The sequence below is a fragment of the Haliotis rufescens genome, unplaced genomic scaffold (assembly GCF_023055435.1).
Source record: "Haliotis rufescens isolate VD_foot unplaced genomic scaffold, xgHalRufe1.0.p SCAF_6, whole genome shotgun sequence".
In the NCBI taxonomy this organism is placed as follows: domain Eukaryota; kingdom Metazoa; phylum Mollusca; class Gastropoda; order Lepetellida; family Haliotidae; genus Haliotis; species Haliotis rufescens.
The window spans coordinates 30935698-30952096 of record NW_025964334.1 but is presented as its reverse complement, the minus strand read 5'-3'; the positions used below and the strand labels follow the sequence as shown (position 1 = coordinate 30952096).

General features: G+C 41.5%; 1 protein-coding gene across 3 annotated transcripts in view; it reads right to left on the bottom strand.

Annotated features, from left to right (window-relative positions):
* LOC124117773 (transient receptor potential cation channel subfamily A member 1 homolog) overlaps window positions 1-10022 on the bottom strand; it is a 36189-nt gene extending 26167 nt beyond the window's left edge. Inside the window, exons 1-4 of one of the 3 annotated variants that reach the window (XM_046479781.2) lie at window positions 9761-10022; window positions 6114-6294; window positions 4653-4787; window positions 653-821 (exon numbers count right to left, since the gene is read on the bottom strand). In XM_046479781.2, coding sequence (XP_046335737.2) covers window positions 653-821; window positions 4653-4787; window positions 6114-6233 — 424 coding nt within the window. In that variant the 5' untranslated portion in view covers window positions 6234-6294; window positions 9761-10022. Of the gene's footprint in view, window positions 1-652; window positions 822-2213; window positions 2306-4652; window positions 4788-6113; window positions 6295-9760 lie in introns of those variants that run through there. The other 2 variants (XM_046479782.2, XM_046479783.2) reach the window with 2 other exon arrangements.
* Between the last annotated feature and the right edge of the window lie 6377 nt (window positions 10023-16399).

Sequence of the window (16399 nt, the reverse complement as noted above, 5' to 3'; positions counted from 1 at the left end):
GAAACACATTCTGACTGTCACTTTCCTGATTTCGTAAGCAACGCTCTAATTGGTCGGATGAAAGATCGTACTGGTAATGGGATGTCCTCGGATCTTTGATTAACAGTAGCGATTTTTCACAAGAAACCAATATAATATAAATTGATACATTTATCTGTAATATCGATATTCCGATAGAATTAGTTTGAGTCTACCTCAATGCCACTATTGATTTCGGGCAAGAGGCCCTATTCACAAAGCAAAAGGTGGCTAACGGGATCGGGTGGTCAGACTCGCTGATTTGGTTGATGCATGCCATGATATCAATCACTGGATTGTCTGGTCCAGACTCGATTATCTACAGACCGCCGTCATACAGCTGGAATATTGCTGAGTGCGGCGTTAAACAACAAACTAAAAAATAAATCCTAAAATATAAAAATGACATAAGGTAGTCGTTGCGCTAAGATCGCTTTTAGAATCGGTAAGAAAATACATAATAAATAGAAATGTTGACTATTCTTGTCAAATAACATCATTCTTTCATCTTAAAAAATAAAAAGATCGTCAGGTCACTCGATGAGATATGCATCTATTTGACAAGAAAAGTCACATATCCCAGATACTAGTATGTGAAACCCTAGTAATATATGCTGTTTTCTGGGGTCATCACCTGCTTTGTTCTTCAGCAGAATGTCCACAACATCCGGGTGGTTGTACTGGGCAGCGTAGTGGAGGGGGGTCAGGCTGTTCTCATCCTGCGAGTTCACGTGCTTCTCGACGTTCTTCCCAAGGGCGTTGATAATCGCCTCCAGTGTCGAGGCATCGCCCTCTCGTGCACACTAACATATACATGAGTTTCTGTTATTTGCTATACAAAGAGACGTAAATGGGGACAATATTCTGGCATATCGAGATTATAGAATTAAATATTACTTGTAAAATAATATTATTTCTAATTACATCTTGCAATAACTTTCAATTGTTCAGTGGACCCGTGAAGATCCGAGTCAGATCATGCTTGCCGTAAGAGGCGACTTTATGCTTGTCGTAAGAGGCGACTAACGGGATCGCTGACTTGGTCGATGCATGTCATCTTATCCCAATTGCGTAGATCGATGCTCATGATATCAATCACTGGACTGTCTGGCCTAGACTCAGTTATTTACAGACCGCCGTCATATAACTGGAATATTGCTGAGTGCGGCGTTAAACAACAAACAAACAAACAAACAAAACAGTTGATCAATAGCATTTCCATTTGAATAAGTTATCGTCGGAAATTAGCATGACGTCACGGAACGAACGAGTGTCGTTACCATTGGGTCGTCGTGTTTTGAGAATTGGCAAAACAGTTAAACGATTTCATGAATACAAAAGCATAAAACGGTTGGTTTATTTGGTTAATGTTCACGTTGAAATTCGTTTCCCAAAGTATTAGTTACAAAAGTAAGTATTGTAGTGATTCTCAAAGCTGATTGGTCAGTTGAAGCAATATGACGTCATACTGCTATATTATTTTAGACCAATACCATATGACGTCATCAATCATCCAGATTTAATGTCTTGCAAAATAGGTCTAAAATGCCATTCAACATCATTTATAACAATTCGTATAACAATTGCCTTGTGCCTTATATAAACAAGTGTCCAGATTAACCAAAGGTTGAATAGATTTTTTTTAAAACGAACTTCTGACGACTACTGACTTTTAAAAAGTATGTTAACATTTTCTGCGTCAAGAGTTGAGAATTCCGTCAACGTTTACGTCAGTTATCTCAAAATTGTTTGGTTGGTTCGTCGTTAAATTTGCTTGACTGGGCTCCTGACTACCTACACAAGTAGACAAGCGATTTCTCGTAGGCTGCGATTTGATAAGACTAAAGACAGTATTCATTGGTCCTAGGTATCGACCAATTGCTTGGATCGATGCTCATGATATTAATCACTAGATTGTCTGGTGCGGCGTTAAACAACAAAGAAACCAACCTCGGTATCGAATAACAACTACCGTTTCTTTGTAAAGTTGCTCTCGACACAATTAACATCAACAGAGCAGTTTCTTATAACTCCTCAAACAAAATGTCGAGGTGTAAAGTTGTCTCCATGTTTGTTTACATTCGAAATAGAGGACGCTGCGCGTGCGAATCTATAACCGGATATAGCGCAAACAAACAGTGAAGCCGGTTTATCAGTGAACACGCAACATCTCCGTGAAAGATGTCGTCACAAACCTCATGAATACGTGACTTAGTTGGGGGGTCACTATCCTCCTCCCGTCTTAAACGCCAAGCTGACATCTATCTCAATCGTCGCAAGAACGGTTTAAACACGTCATCAAATAACAGGGTGCACATTGCACACTGGGACGTGGCATGCGTTGTACATGTACACGCAAATCTCGTGCATATCTCGAGCATATCTAGTTTATTGGCAGCGGACCCTCTCCATTGACGTTTTGACAGGTGAGTGTCGCTTTTGCCAGCCCTTTGGGGTTGGGCTGAATTCAAAGTCCATAGTTCATTATGTTTTCCAGCTCCCAGCTTAAGTCCATTACTTGGTGTAATTGTACCTGTAGTTCCAGGCAACCTTGGCAGAACGTCCTGAACAGAATCGAGCGCCGCATAAGATCTGCGACCTCTTCACCTCTGGGGAGCAGGAATCGCCAACACCCCGTTATAGCACGCACGCGCAACTTTTTTTAAACATTTTCTCGATTTCTTAAAAAGGCAATCACTCATTTCTGAATGTTATGAGCAAAATGCAGCCTTGTTTGGAAACATTAAGAATATACACTAGAAAGTGTCCAAGTACAAACGATGTGCGGGGTTGTCACGTGACTAGGCGGTGCCCATTCTGTTCAGTCATTGCTAACAACCTGTCCTTTATTTCCTCCTGAAATAAGACATTTGAATTTAGCACTTTTAAAACTTTAAGAGTACCCAGAATACATTTCCGAAATCCAGTAGTAAACAGTGGTTTGACTAAACATGTATTAGACCGCTTAAGTGTGTCGCCACTGGCAGACGAAAATTTCTATAATCAATTAAGTATATGAATGTTATACCAGAGATTATATAAAATGTAATTTGTATTACTAAAGAGGTGCGCGTGATGATGGTGGTTTAAGCGATTTCGACGATGGCCACAACTGGTTATGTTTTTTGTTTTGATCACCTCTTCTCGCGATATCTCAGATTTGCTAACAGTTTCATTAATATCAAACTTATTTTGTAATATTAAAAACATTTTTACGAAACGGATGGTGATCACACCCAAATATTTCCTTCGTTGGATCGGGGGATCTCCTATATGCTTGTCGTACGAGGCGACTTGATGGACCGGGTGGTCAGGTTCGTTGACATGCCTGAGTGTCAACGTACCCCGTCGGCGGGCATTGAGTCTATTACTTACAGGCATGCGGTTAGGCAATTGCAAAATGTAGCGTATGTGCACTCAATCAGTAATAACAAAATATATTCAATCTTTGGTTCGACATGGGTACAATGTGTGAAGCCCAGTTCTGGTATCCCCCGTCGTGATATTGCTGGAATATTGCTAAAAGCGGCGTAAAACAATACTCACTCACTCACTCACTCACTCAGTCACTCAATCTTTGGTTCGATGAAGTTTATCAAATAACAAATGAATCAAGGGCTGCTGACCTTAGAGTGATTGACTCATTGCTGTATTCGACCCGTGAAGATCCGGGGTAGAATAGGTCTTCAGCAACCCATGCTTGCCGTGAAAGGCGACTATGCTTGTCGTAAGAGGCGACTATGCTTGTCGTAAGAGGCGACTAACGGGATCGGGAGGTCAGGCTCGCAGACTTGGTTGATGCATGTCATCGATCCCAATTGCACGGATCGATGCTCATGATGTCAATCACTGGATTGTCTGGTCCAGACCCGATTATTTACAGTCTGCTGTCATATAGCTGGAATATTGCTGAGTGCGGCGTTAAACAACAAACAAACAACATTGCTGTATTCACTGTTGAACAACAGTCACTATTCCCTTCTTGACCTTGCCAAGATCATTCGAGGATAAATACCCGACTGAACCGTTGTATATCTCGTGTAATATCAGCTAGTGTTAAAAGTGTTTGGAACAAATAGGAAATGAAGTATTGACAGCTGTTCACACCAATAAACACTATTGTTGAATTAACATGCAAATGGTACAAATAAACTAATATGTTAGTAAAAGGTTCACTCACGACAAACAATTAGATGGATTAAAATTGATTGAATACCATAGGTCTCAATGGTATCCCATTCAGCAATGGTGTCAGGAATGGTGTCAGGAATATGTCGTAGCCAAATAGTCAGCCTTTCACAATATGTGAATATTGTTCCAACGTGGTTGCGTCATGTGGAGAACTATTTTTTGGTTTTTCTGTCTGCTTAATATATGTCTCTTAGTAACTTGCTGCTTAGTGCGTGTCTCAACGTAACTCGTAGTTCATCCATGCCCCAACGTAATTGGGTGATCTTAGCGGTTCATGAATGCGACTGCGAAAGTTGGCCATGCGCATCTGCTACTTTATTCCTTCCTGTAGCGACACCTGTGGGATGAGCTCAGTAGATCTGACAATACTGCAACACTCGTACATTACTACTACTACTACTACTACTACTACTAGTACTACTACTACTATTGGTGGAACTTGCCTGCACCAGTTCCTGTGTGATGCGTTCTGATGACACGAGACTCGTCAGGGTGCAGTCCAGACGGGTTTGACGGCCTGGGAGTTTGTACTCAAAGGCAGCAAGAGCCCCAGTGACTGTGGAAAACCGCTTCAAATGCTACAAAGAACCAATTAGTTTTTTTATCATTATTCAGTATCTTCGTGATGGGTACCTGTATCTGTTTTAAAATGATTCAATAAAAAACATAGCTTTTTTTCAATTGCGGTATTTATCACCAGGAACGATATTCTGAACCCCTTTGTTCTCCATGTGGAATCGTACGGATTAACATTTTTCGGAATTAATATTATTGTTGTAGATATATGTTATAAGAACTGTTGGTAAAACTATGAAGACAATAGGATCACGAATTATTTGTATTTTTCTAGTCTTATTATTTTTTACAGTCATCAACATATGCAATACCACCCGTGAAGATCCGGGGTAGAATACGCCTTCAGCGACCCATGCTTGCCATAAGGCGACTATGCTTGTCGTAAGAGACGACTAATGGAATCGGGTGGTCAGGCTCGCTGACTTGGTTGATGCGTGTCATCGTATCCCATTCGCGACGATCAATGCTCATAATATCAATCACTGGATCATCTGGTCCAGACTAGATTATTTACAGACTGTCGTCATATAGCTGGAGTATTGCTGAGTGCGGCGTTAAACAAATAAAACATTCCACAGTTGATAATAGTTACAAGTGTGTACAGAGTGTCAAGGGAGAAATTAATACTAAATGCGTAACACGTTCAAATATTTACAGTTCATACGTTGGAGATGGCTGTCGCATGGCCTATGGAAATTGGAAGTCGTCATGACTCACTGATTGTATAAAGTAATGGGGACAATTTAGAGAGTCGTGCATGAGTTTTGGATGTACCAGATATTGATAAGGAAAAATGATATAACGTCCTTTCGAAGTTTTTGTAGGAACTAATACTGATTGATAAATATGGGTTGTTTCAAATATTAATCATTTATAAGAATATGAGGAGTACTTTGAAAATCGTGCCAAATACGCGGAAATCGTGAAACTTTGTACTTGTATTGATATTGACCTAATGACCTAACCAATAAAAAAATAAATCACAAATAATTACTTTACACACATACACATATCCGTCGATTTTGATCAAATATGTTTCCATTCGAAAAGATTTAAATCATTTTTAATTTTACATCAGATATTGATTTATATTTGATACATTTTTGCATGTTTTTCATTTCATTCTTCAACTGAGCTTTACGGTGTATTTAACGTTTAATATATTCTCCCCTCCAATTCCACGGGAGTTTGCTCCCATAATAATCCGTCTTATGGCCTGGAGAGAAGTCGAACATATTCTTGAATAGGTGCATAGTTAGTAAATAGTGCCTTAGAAGCAACCACACAGTCCACACACAGTGTTGAAATACCAAGAATAACTATCATACCTTGTGTAGTTTGGGGGAACCCATCGAACTGTCGCTATCCATGTCAGGCTCCTCTGTGGCTAGACCACCCCCCGGTATAGGGCGTTTAGGTGACTGGCTTGTTACTGGCTCAAGTTCCATTCTGGATTAGCAACGGATGATCGCCCACGCTGGATTAGTGGCCACAGACTGGTTCAGACCTCTGCATTGACAACATACAACTGCAGTTCTTTCATTGTGGTTTGAATAGCATATAACACATAATCGTATAATGAGATCCATAGTGTACAGATTATAACAGGGCGTTAACTTGGCTGCACACATTAATAGATTAGACTTATATGAAATACAGTGTGTCAAGGTTATACCTTGACCTACAAAACTAGGAGACCAAGTACCCCCAATAATTTCAAGTGTCTTTTCATAAGATTTATGTAAAGTAATGACATGATGTGCTGTACTGTAAGATGTGATAATTAGTTTAATAACAGTACCTTTCATATTCCTTGTCAGTAATTTGGTACAATGAATATTATTGTGCATCCCTCGTTACACAATATTTGTTTTATCTGAGTTCGTTCTATACATTTGTATGTCCTGGACGCACATACCTGCGTCGTGTAAACCCCTGCAGTGTGGGGTGTGCCCTACTTTCGCTCCCCCGAGTTTTAGTTTATGGATTGTCAGCTTCATACCCGTGGGTTTCACCTGAGATCGTGCTTAACGTCTGGACCTGCATCACTTGGGGCTTTCATGCCAAATTAAGCTGACATGCCGTGAAATAACTGGAAAACTGTTCAAAGCGGCGTTAAAACCAACTAACTCCCTCACTCATAACCAATATCCCACATCCCACATGCACTCGACCCGTGAGGATTCGGGTTAGAATAGGCCTTCAGCAACCCATGCTTGTCGTAAGAGGCGACTAACGGGATCTGGTGGTCAGGCTCGCTGACTTGGTTGATGCATGTCATCGTATCCCAATTGCGTGGATCGATGCTCATGATGTCAATCACTGGATTGTCGGGTCCAGACTCGATTATTTACAGACCGCCATCATATACTGAAGTATTGCTGAGTGTGGTGTTAAAGAACAAACAAACACTCCCAACACTCAGTAACCCGTCACCAATATCCCACACCGCACACCGTACACCGCACACCGCACACCGCACACCGTACACCGCAAATCGTACACCCCACACCCCACACCCTACACCGCACACTGTACACCGTACACGGTACACCGCACACCGTACACCGTACACCGCACACGGTACACCGCACACCGTACACCGCACATCGTACACCCCACACCGTACATCGTACACCCCACACCGTACACGGTACACCGCACACCGTACACCGTACACCGCACACGGTACACCGCACACCGTACACCGCACATCGTACACCCCACACCGTACACCCCACATCGTACACCGTACACCCAACACTGTATCCCCCACACCGCACACCGTACATTGCACACCGTACATCGTACACCCCCCACCGTACGCCGTACACCCCACACCGCACTCCCTACACCGCACACCGTATACCCTACACCGCACACCGCACACCGTATACCCTACACCGCACACTGCACACCGTAAAACCCCAAACCGTATACCACACACCGTAAACCCCACACCCTACAACCTACACCCCACACCGTACACCGCACACCGCACACCCCACACCCCACAGGTACACCCCACACCCTGAACTAATTAACACGGATCAGCGAGGTCGATTAGCCACTTCACTGGTGAGTGGAAGACTTCTCTTCTTAGACTTTGGACAGACAAGGTTCGCAGCACCACCTACTTAGCCCCATTGCCATGTCTTATCTCCACACGGGTAACTCCAAACAGGGATGTATATGTGTGTATACTTATCAAACAAACACGAGGACACGCATCTGAATATGTCAATACACGTACAAGAGGTAGAGTAAGTACGTTTTACTAATATGCCAAATTTAACAAGCGATGACAGGTCTGAGTGTGGTCAGTGTTGGTTAGTGGGACATTTGTTTGGTTGTTGTTTAATATCCCATCAACAATATTCCAGTTTTGTTACGGGTACCTGTAAAAAACCGAATCTGGAAATTATTGATAACTGGAACCTCTCTCTCTCTTTGTCCGTCACTCACCCCCATCTCCATCTCTTCCTATAACCCCAGGGTATTCTCTGTCGTTAGTTTCCTCTATTCCGGACAATCCCTATTATTCCCTTCTCCCTCACATTTCTGTACTTCCCTCTGCTTATCACGCCTCTTTATCCCATCCTCTCTTTATCCCTCTTTATCTCCCTCCCAGTCATCCCTCCTCTTAATCCTTCCTCCTTTCAATCCCTCCTCTCAACCCCTTCTGTCAATCCCTCCTCTCAACCCCTTCTGCCAATCCCTCCTCTCAACCCCGTATGCCAATCTCTCCTCTCAACCCCTTCTGTCAATCCCTCCTCTCAACCCCTTCTGTCAATCCCTCCTCTCAAGCCCTTCTGTCAATCCCTCCTCTCAACCCCTTCTGCCAATCCCTCCTCTCAACCCCTTCTGTCAATCCCTCCTCTCAACCCCTTCTGCCAATCCCTCCTCTCAACCCCCTCTTTATCTTAATCCCTCCTCTCAACCCCTTCTCTCAATCCCTCCTCTCAACCCCTTCTCTCAACTCCTCTCAATTCCTCCTCTCAACCCCCTCCTTCTCTCAATCCCTCCTCTCAACCCCTTCTCTCAATCCCTTCTCTCAACCCCCTCCTTATCTCAATCCCCCTCTCTGTTTCTTTTTCGCACATTATTTACTTCACTAACATATTTTTCAAACATATACAAAAAATAAGCTTTTTTCATTCAATTGTCAGAACGTAAATAGTTTACAGTATACTTTGTCACTTCACATATATCCCCAAACACACACAAAGATGATCTTTTATCATTCAATTGTCGGAGCATAAATATTTTAGAGTTCACTTGTCAACCTGGGACCCGGCCATGTGCTCACTGTTCATCACCAAGGATACGAGTCAATTTACACGCAACTGATTACGAACACCCCACAGTCACCCAGGGTATCACATCACTATATCTACAGCACATTGATTCTACAGCATGGCTTCACCACACAAATCAAGTCAACATCGATTAACAACAATGTGCATGACCTTTGATCTCCGACGAATACTTTGAAAACCTCCAAAGACCTGCTGTGCGTTTTAAATGACAGTGACAAATAAAGCTTGAATGGCTTTAAAGTTAACTTCATGGCATCAACTGACTTCGTGTTATGAGTATGAAACGGTTTATTCTCAGTGTGTTCCTTCCGAGTGTGACCACCGTGTTTTTATTGGTTAAGATACAATTTCCACCGTGACCCCTTATTGCTGCTAAAAAATCTTAATTTTAAAAATCTTAATCTTAATTTCCTTAATTTACTGCTCACATAAGTAGAGTAGATTCTACAAACCGCAATACTTAAGAATGCTTTAAAAACATCTCTGAACAGGACAGAGTTAGATGCTAATCAGTCCTTACTCAATTAATTGCAATCAGTTGTCCCTGTGTGGACACAATTCCCGCTGGGCAGGTCGGTGGCCACACTGGAAGGTTACCGTATGAAACACCACAAGAACATATCACAATAGACGTGCATATAAGCAAAGCAGCTTACCTTGATTGTGGCGTATGACGATGATGTACAAAACTACATTACTAGGTGTGTTTTAAGCCATCCTTTCATAAATCCATTCAGAGTGGGAATAACCAACCTCACTGTAACGGAGATGAACTTACATAGCGATCAAAGTGTAAGGTTCCGATCTCGATGTCATGTCCTGTTGGCTGCGTGAATATTGGCTGGGACAAGTACGGTCGATCAATGGGTAAACGACCTTCACCTTAACGGAAACCAACTTGTACGTGATGATCGTTCAACCATGTATTTCAGTATAACAGTGCCGCGACTGAATGTCATTGTGTGACACAATGCATGCTTTCAGAAGGGACTGTCTGTTGGTTCGTACGGCACATGTATAAACGCATATATACTGCCTTTGTTCTGAAAGTTCTGACCATATTTGTTTTTGTAAAATAACACAAAGGTAAACACAGACATAGGTTATATTTCCCAAGGGGTCATTCGCATGTGTTTCTTCTAATGTCGCCTAGTTACGAAACAAAACAGACTTTACCTTTGTCATCCGAAGTGGGGTATGCGTCGTACTTCGATCATCTCTTTGAACCGTATGAAACAACCCCATACCTCTTGAAACAAAAATTATAAGTTTAACCGATGAAAGTTAAGACGAATATACTATCATATACCAGGGACAATGTCGGTATGTGGTCTCCAAATATACCAATAAATTAAAGTATATATTAACAAAAACGGATATCACACTGTGACAAAAGTGTGCATTTTGAAAGTTCTAATCTCGCAGTACTTCAATTGATTCGTTAAAATGCTGCGTTATTCTCATTCGTGGAAATGACGTTTCCTTCTATTCATGAACATTTTGTATTCCCTTAGGAGAATCTTGTATTCCCTCATTCATGAGAAACGTGTTTTATTTCCATTCACAATAATAATGTTATTCTTTCATTGTCGGAATTTCTATCATGATGAGGGGACACGGGTGCCCCAGCCGTCTAAGGCGCCGCGATTCGCTGTGCAGTGTTGCGTCCCTTGGACACGCCAGAAACCTGTGATTTGGGGTTCGAATCCCGGTTCGCCCCGATTATGTTTCTAGATTTGTCAGCACCATACCTGTGCTCGTGGGTTTCACCGAAGTGGTAAACGTCTGAGACCTGCATCACTTCGGGCTTTCCTCCCACATTAACCTGACACGCCGTCATGACTGGAATATTGTTAAAAGCGGCGTCAAACACAACTCACTCACTCACTCATAATCATAAGACATCTCTATAAAAAGCAGTCCATTGTACGATTCGACTATATCATTAGCATGTGTTTAATATATTACATATATTTGATCAGGTTAAATGGAATCTTCACACTTACCTAACACCTATTGTTTAGACGCTGCAGACCAGTGAACAACGGTACTGCCCACAAACAATACAGGTAACAGTTTTTAGTTCCCTGTGACAAACGTTCCGAGCAAGCAGCTATCAGTTTGGTATATCTATATACTAGTATAGAAGTGAGATTCGCTAATGTACAGCAACTCATATATATTGACATCCACACAATAGTGACACAACGTGTTTCATTCATACCTAGACCGCCTCCGTGGTCTAGTGGTAGAGCGTCCGGAAGGTCCGGGGTTCGATCCCCGACCGCGTCATACCAAAAGACGTTAAAAGATGGTACTTGTTGTTACCCTGTCTGGCGCTCGGCATTGAGGGGCTAAAATAAGGACTGGTCGGCTCGGAGTCAGTATACTGTGTCTGAGTGGGGTATTCATGTTAAACTGCGGCATGGTATCTCAGTGAGCTATAGCACTATTAATCGGCATCAGTCCGGACTAGTATAAGCAGCCACACAAACACACACCCGTACATGCACATCGCTATATATGTGCAATAATCTTGGACGCGACGTTAAACCCCATTTCACCTCATTCATATCTGAGCCGTGAAGATCCGGAGTAGAATAGGTCTTCAGCAACCCATGCTTGCCGTGAAAGGTGACTAAGCTTGTTGTAAGAGACGACTAGCGGGATCGGGTGGTCAGGCTCGCTGACTTGGTTGACGCAATGTCATGTTATCCGGATTGCGTTAATCGATGTTCATGATGTCAATCACTGGCTTATCTGGTCCAGACTCGATTATTTACAGATCGCCGTCATATAGCTGGAATATTGAATTCATCCTATATACCGACATATTCTAATCCCCTAAAGTAACAAAATTTAAACAAATTTAAAATTGAAAGAAAACTACGGTGGCCCATAAGGGACATGGAGTCTGTTTTTCAATATTTTGATGTTTAACTTACTTTTATCTTAACCTTTTGCAAATTAACACAATCTGCCATACAAATATGTGATAAATCATGTATAAAAACATCCGAAACATAGAAAATGTACTTTTAAGTAGCTTTTGAGTCGTTGAAATGTGAAGTGAAAATATCCAAAACTAAAATGGAAATGTCAAAAACCAAAACGAAAAGGTCAAAAACTAAAATGAAAATGTCAAAAACACAAAACGAAAATGTCAAAAACTAAAATGATTACACAGAAAACTATTTCCACCGCGGTGTAAATATTATCACCGCGGTGTGAATAGTTTTCTGTATTTTCATTTTAGTTTTTGACATTTTCGTTTTGTGTTTTTGACATTTTCATTTTAGTTTTTGACATTTTCGTTTCGTTTTTCAGCGATTCAATATCTTCTTTACACATGATTTATCACATATTTGTAAGACAAATCGTGTTAATTTGCAAAAGGTTACGATAAATGTAAGTGAAATATCAAAATATGGAAAAACAGACTCCATGTCCCTTATGGGCCACCGTAGTTTTCTTTCAATTTTAAATTTGTTTAAATTTTGTTACTTTAGGGGATTAGAATATGTCGGTATATAGGATGAATTCGTTGTAGCAGTGTCACTCAGGGTACATGTGGTTTTATGCGTCCCTCGTTAGGTACTGACACACCATTTGGTTGTGTTTGTTTATTTGTTTGTTACACTACGCGATATTCCAGCTGTATGACGGCGGCCTAAATACGAGTAATCGAGTTTGGACAAAACAAACGAGTGTCTGATATCATGAGCATTGACAATTTGACACACCCCTTCAGGGTATGATTACATGAAATCAACCAAGTCACCGAGCCTGACCACCCGATCCTTTTAGTCGTTTCTTAAGACAAGTGCGCCGTTCCTCACAGGGATCTTAGCGCTAAGATTATTTTCACTTTCATAATTTAATTTAGACTTACGATAGCCGTAGTCCTTAGATCACTTTGTGGAACAGGGCATGGCATAGGTTGTTGGGGAACAATTCTCACCTGTACTTACACCTGCGTCTATATGGATTAGGATATGCCTCACGCGCAGGGAGCACCGGCGCTACATGACGTGTCCAATGGTGCCCATTGTTGACTGGTATTAAAATATAAAATTATGTAATCTATATATAATAACTGATGTAATCATAGTCAATCATCAGAACGTATTGTATAATATACAGTGTGAACCAGACACCTGTCAATCAGTCTGTAGGGAAACCTCACGTTGTTCTTGCAGTCATTCAATAAGGACACAATGAGTTACTCATTGGAGTATTTCTCTGCGGGTAGACATTGGCAGATGGTAGAACTCACAGGTAGACAACGCCTGTTTACAAATTGTAATACAAAAGTAATGTCGCATTTTAAGAAGTGTTGCGAAAACGTGCAGGGAAAATCATAACATCTCTAGCTCCTTGTTCCGTTTCACAAAGCGGTCGTAGCGTACAATTTTCGAAACGGAAACATGGGACAGACATGTTTGGAGATAACATTTTCAAAGTGCAAATAAAGTAAGTCACTAGTCTGAAAACGCCAAACACCCAGGCTCGATTCTGAAAGATAGGTTGGTTGTTTGTTTTTTTAACGCCGCACTCAGCAATATTCCAGCTATATGACGGCGGTCTGTAAATAATCGAGTCTGAACCAGACAATCCAGTGATTGATATCATGAGCATCGATCCACGCAATTGGGATCGATGACATGCTTCAACCAAGTCAGCGAGCCTGACCACCCGATCCCGTTAGTCGCCTCTTACGAGCACATCGGTAAAATTTGTTAAGCTATTATTGATGTCCGTGTTAGAATGGGTACCGAGAAACCTATCCTGGTCGTAGGAGGCGACCAAATTGATGGGATGGTCTCCCTCGGTGATGGCGTGGATCGTTGCACACAATCTCAATCACTGGATTGTCTGGTCCAGAATTGATTATTTACCAGCCACCGTCGCAAAGCTTAAATATTTCTGAGCGTGGCGTAATATAAAAAAAAAACCTAAACAAACAAGCATTCATGCACGCATGGCGTAATACGGATCGAATATAATATGTACAATATTATTGATATGAGATTTGTTGGTCAATGCACACTGGCTAATCGAGGGTGCCCATCAAACAGTTAGTTGTTGTTTAGTGGAGCGGACTGACCATTTGATATGCTCTTGGGGGGAGATCTACAGTCAACAATATTTCAGCTATTTCACGGCGGCCTTCATCTTCCCGAGGCAAGTGAGTTTAACTGACTTTAAAAGTCCAGTTTCCGCCCTTGCCGAAATAGGCTGGTATTATGGAGTTACATTTTGGCCGGACTAACGAGTCTATGCATAGTCCAATCAATATCGCGCTCCGAAATCGAAATCCGGTTCGTAATCTGTCATGCAGATTTCGGTCGATTGCGGGATTTGCAAAGCATGTGCACCGCTAACTCGTTGTGAGCAAAAAATTTCTACATCTTTTCATGTTTTTAATCAAGGTGCTCACGTGATTTGATGCACTTCGCGATGTAAGACTATTTTTGTCACAATATATGGATCTTGATTATCGATCAGATCGTCTTGACTGGGCGCCACAGTTTTGTTTGAAGCAAATGCAAGTGATACGAGAGGTGGAATCTGATTGGTTCATAGGAGAGGCATAGAAGGGACATAACTCGTAATAGCCACTGGTGGAGCTACGATCGAGTCCAGGAATTCAAGCCTAGTTCGGCAAGGGTGGAAACTGGACTTTTAAAGTCAGTTCACTCTCATGCCTCGGGAAGATGAGCGGCCTGTTAATAATCGAATCTTTCCAGAAACTACCAGTGGTTTATAGCATGAGCAACACGGTTACCGACGCGGACCACCTGAATCTACTTTTATAACATGCCATTGTGTCTACAAAATCCGTTCTAATCCCATCATCACCGGGTGTTTATAGTTAATGAGTGTCTTAATAATATGATTTAACGTCGCATTTACAATACTTCTGCTTTACAGACATCCCGACGTTTGTATTAATGTGACTGATGGTTCATTATAAGTTATTTATTAATCTGTAGTTATTCATCATAAAAAATGTTTAAGGCATGATGTGGTGTGGTTTGGTAGCATGGTGGTAAAGCGTTGGCTCGTCAAGCCGAATTCCCGGTTCTATTCCCAACATGCATGAGCACAATGCCTCGTGTCCCAGCAACATGTCAGAACAGAAACACTCTTGGATAGGTACACACGCGCATAAATGAACGAGCCTTGTCCAGTTAACTGAATATGAAGAATATAGGTCCCTAGAAAAAATATGCTGGTCGTAAAAGGCGACTAAGTGGATCGTGTGGTCAGGCTCGATGACTTGGCTGATCGCATGTCAGCTATCCCAATGATGCTCATGATATCAATCTCTGGATTGTCTGTTTCAGACTCGATTATTTACAGATAGTGGGAATATTGCTGATTGCGGGCGTTAAGCTAAAAACAAACGTATATGTTCTTTGTCAGAACAGAGATCGGTTGGTCAGGCTCGGTGACCTGATTAGTTGCATGTTATCCATATCGGACCCATACGGTGTGGGCCGTTGCTCATAATATCGGTCACAGAATTGTCGGTCCAGACTTGATTATTTACAGGCCGCCGACACATAGCTGAGGGGTTATTGCTGAATGTGGTGTAAAACAACAAATAAATTATGAATCTGTTGGTTCGCGGTATAAATGATTATTCAAAAAGCAGGCAGGTGGTGCCTTTAAGATACCATTGTAATACCATACCTGATTCATTAATTGAACCAAGAAATGAACATAAATAGTTTTTTCACAAAAATGTCAGTGCACATTGTTGATATGACGGCAAAATAAATGGACCTTCGGGTCCACTAGGCTTATACCGTTACCTGCATGGGATTGACGTGAGAATTGGCTCACGTGCTGCACGTGCCGTTAAATTCAGAATTCAAATTCTTCAATTTTCGCAGTGTTTGATATTCCCACATACATGTACATGTTTTATGGAAGATTAGATATTTCAAAATGACCAAATAAACGCTTCAGAGTAGAAAATGCTTAGAGTTAGTTCATAACGCTTGTGGGTGTTTTTACTTGTGTGTATACTGGTCGCGTATCAATTGCTAGTGATATTTGACGAATATAATGGTATCTTAAACGAACAAGTTAAAAAAAGCATTACGGATAGCGAACATTTATATTATACGTTAAATTGATAACTCGGGATTCCAGCCGAGCTGTCACAATTTGATCTATGGACATGGCAAATATATCGATCGTAAAATGGACAGTTCTCTACACAACGGTTTATGATCAATATTACGCAAATTAGGACCGTGACACACACGTGTTCGAGATTCTCC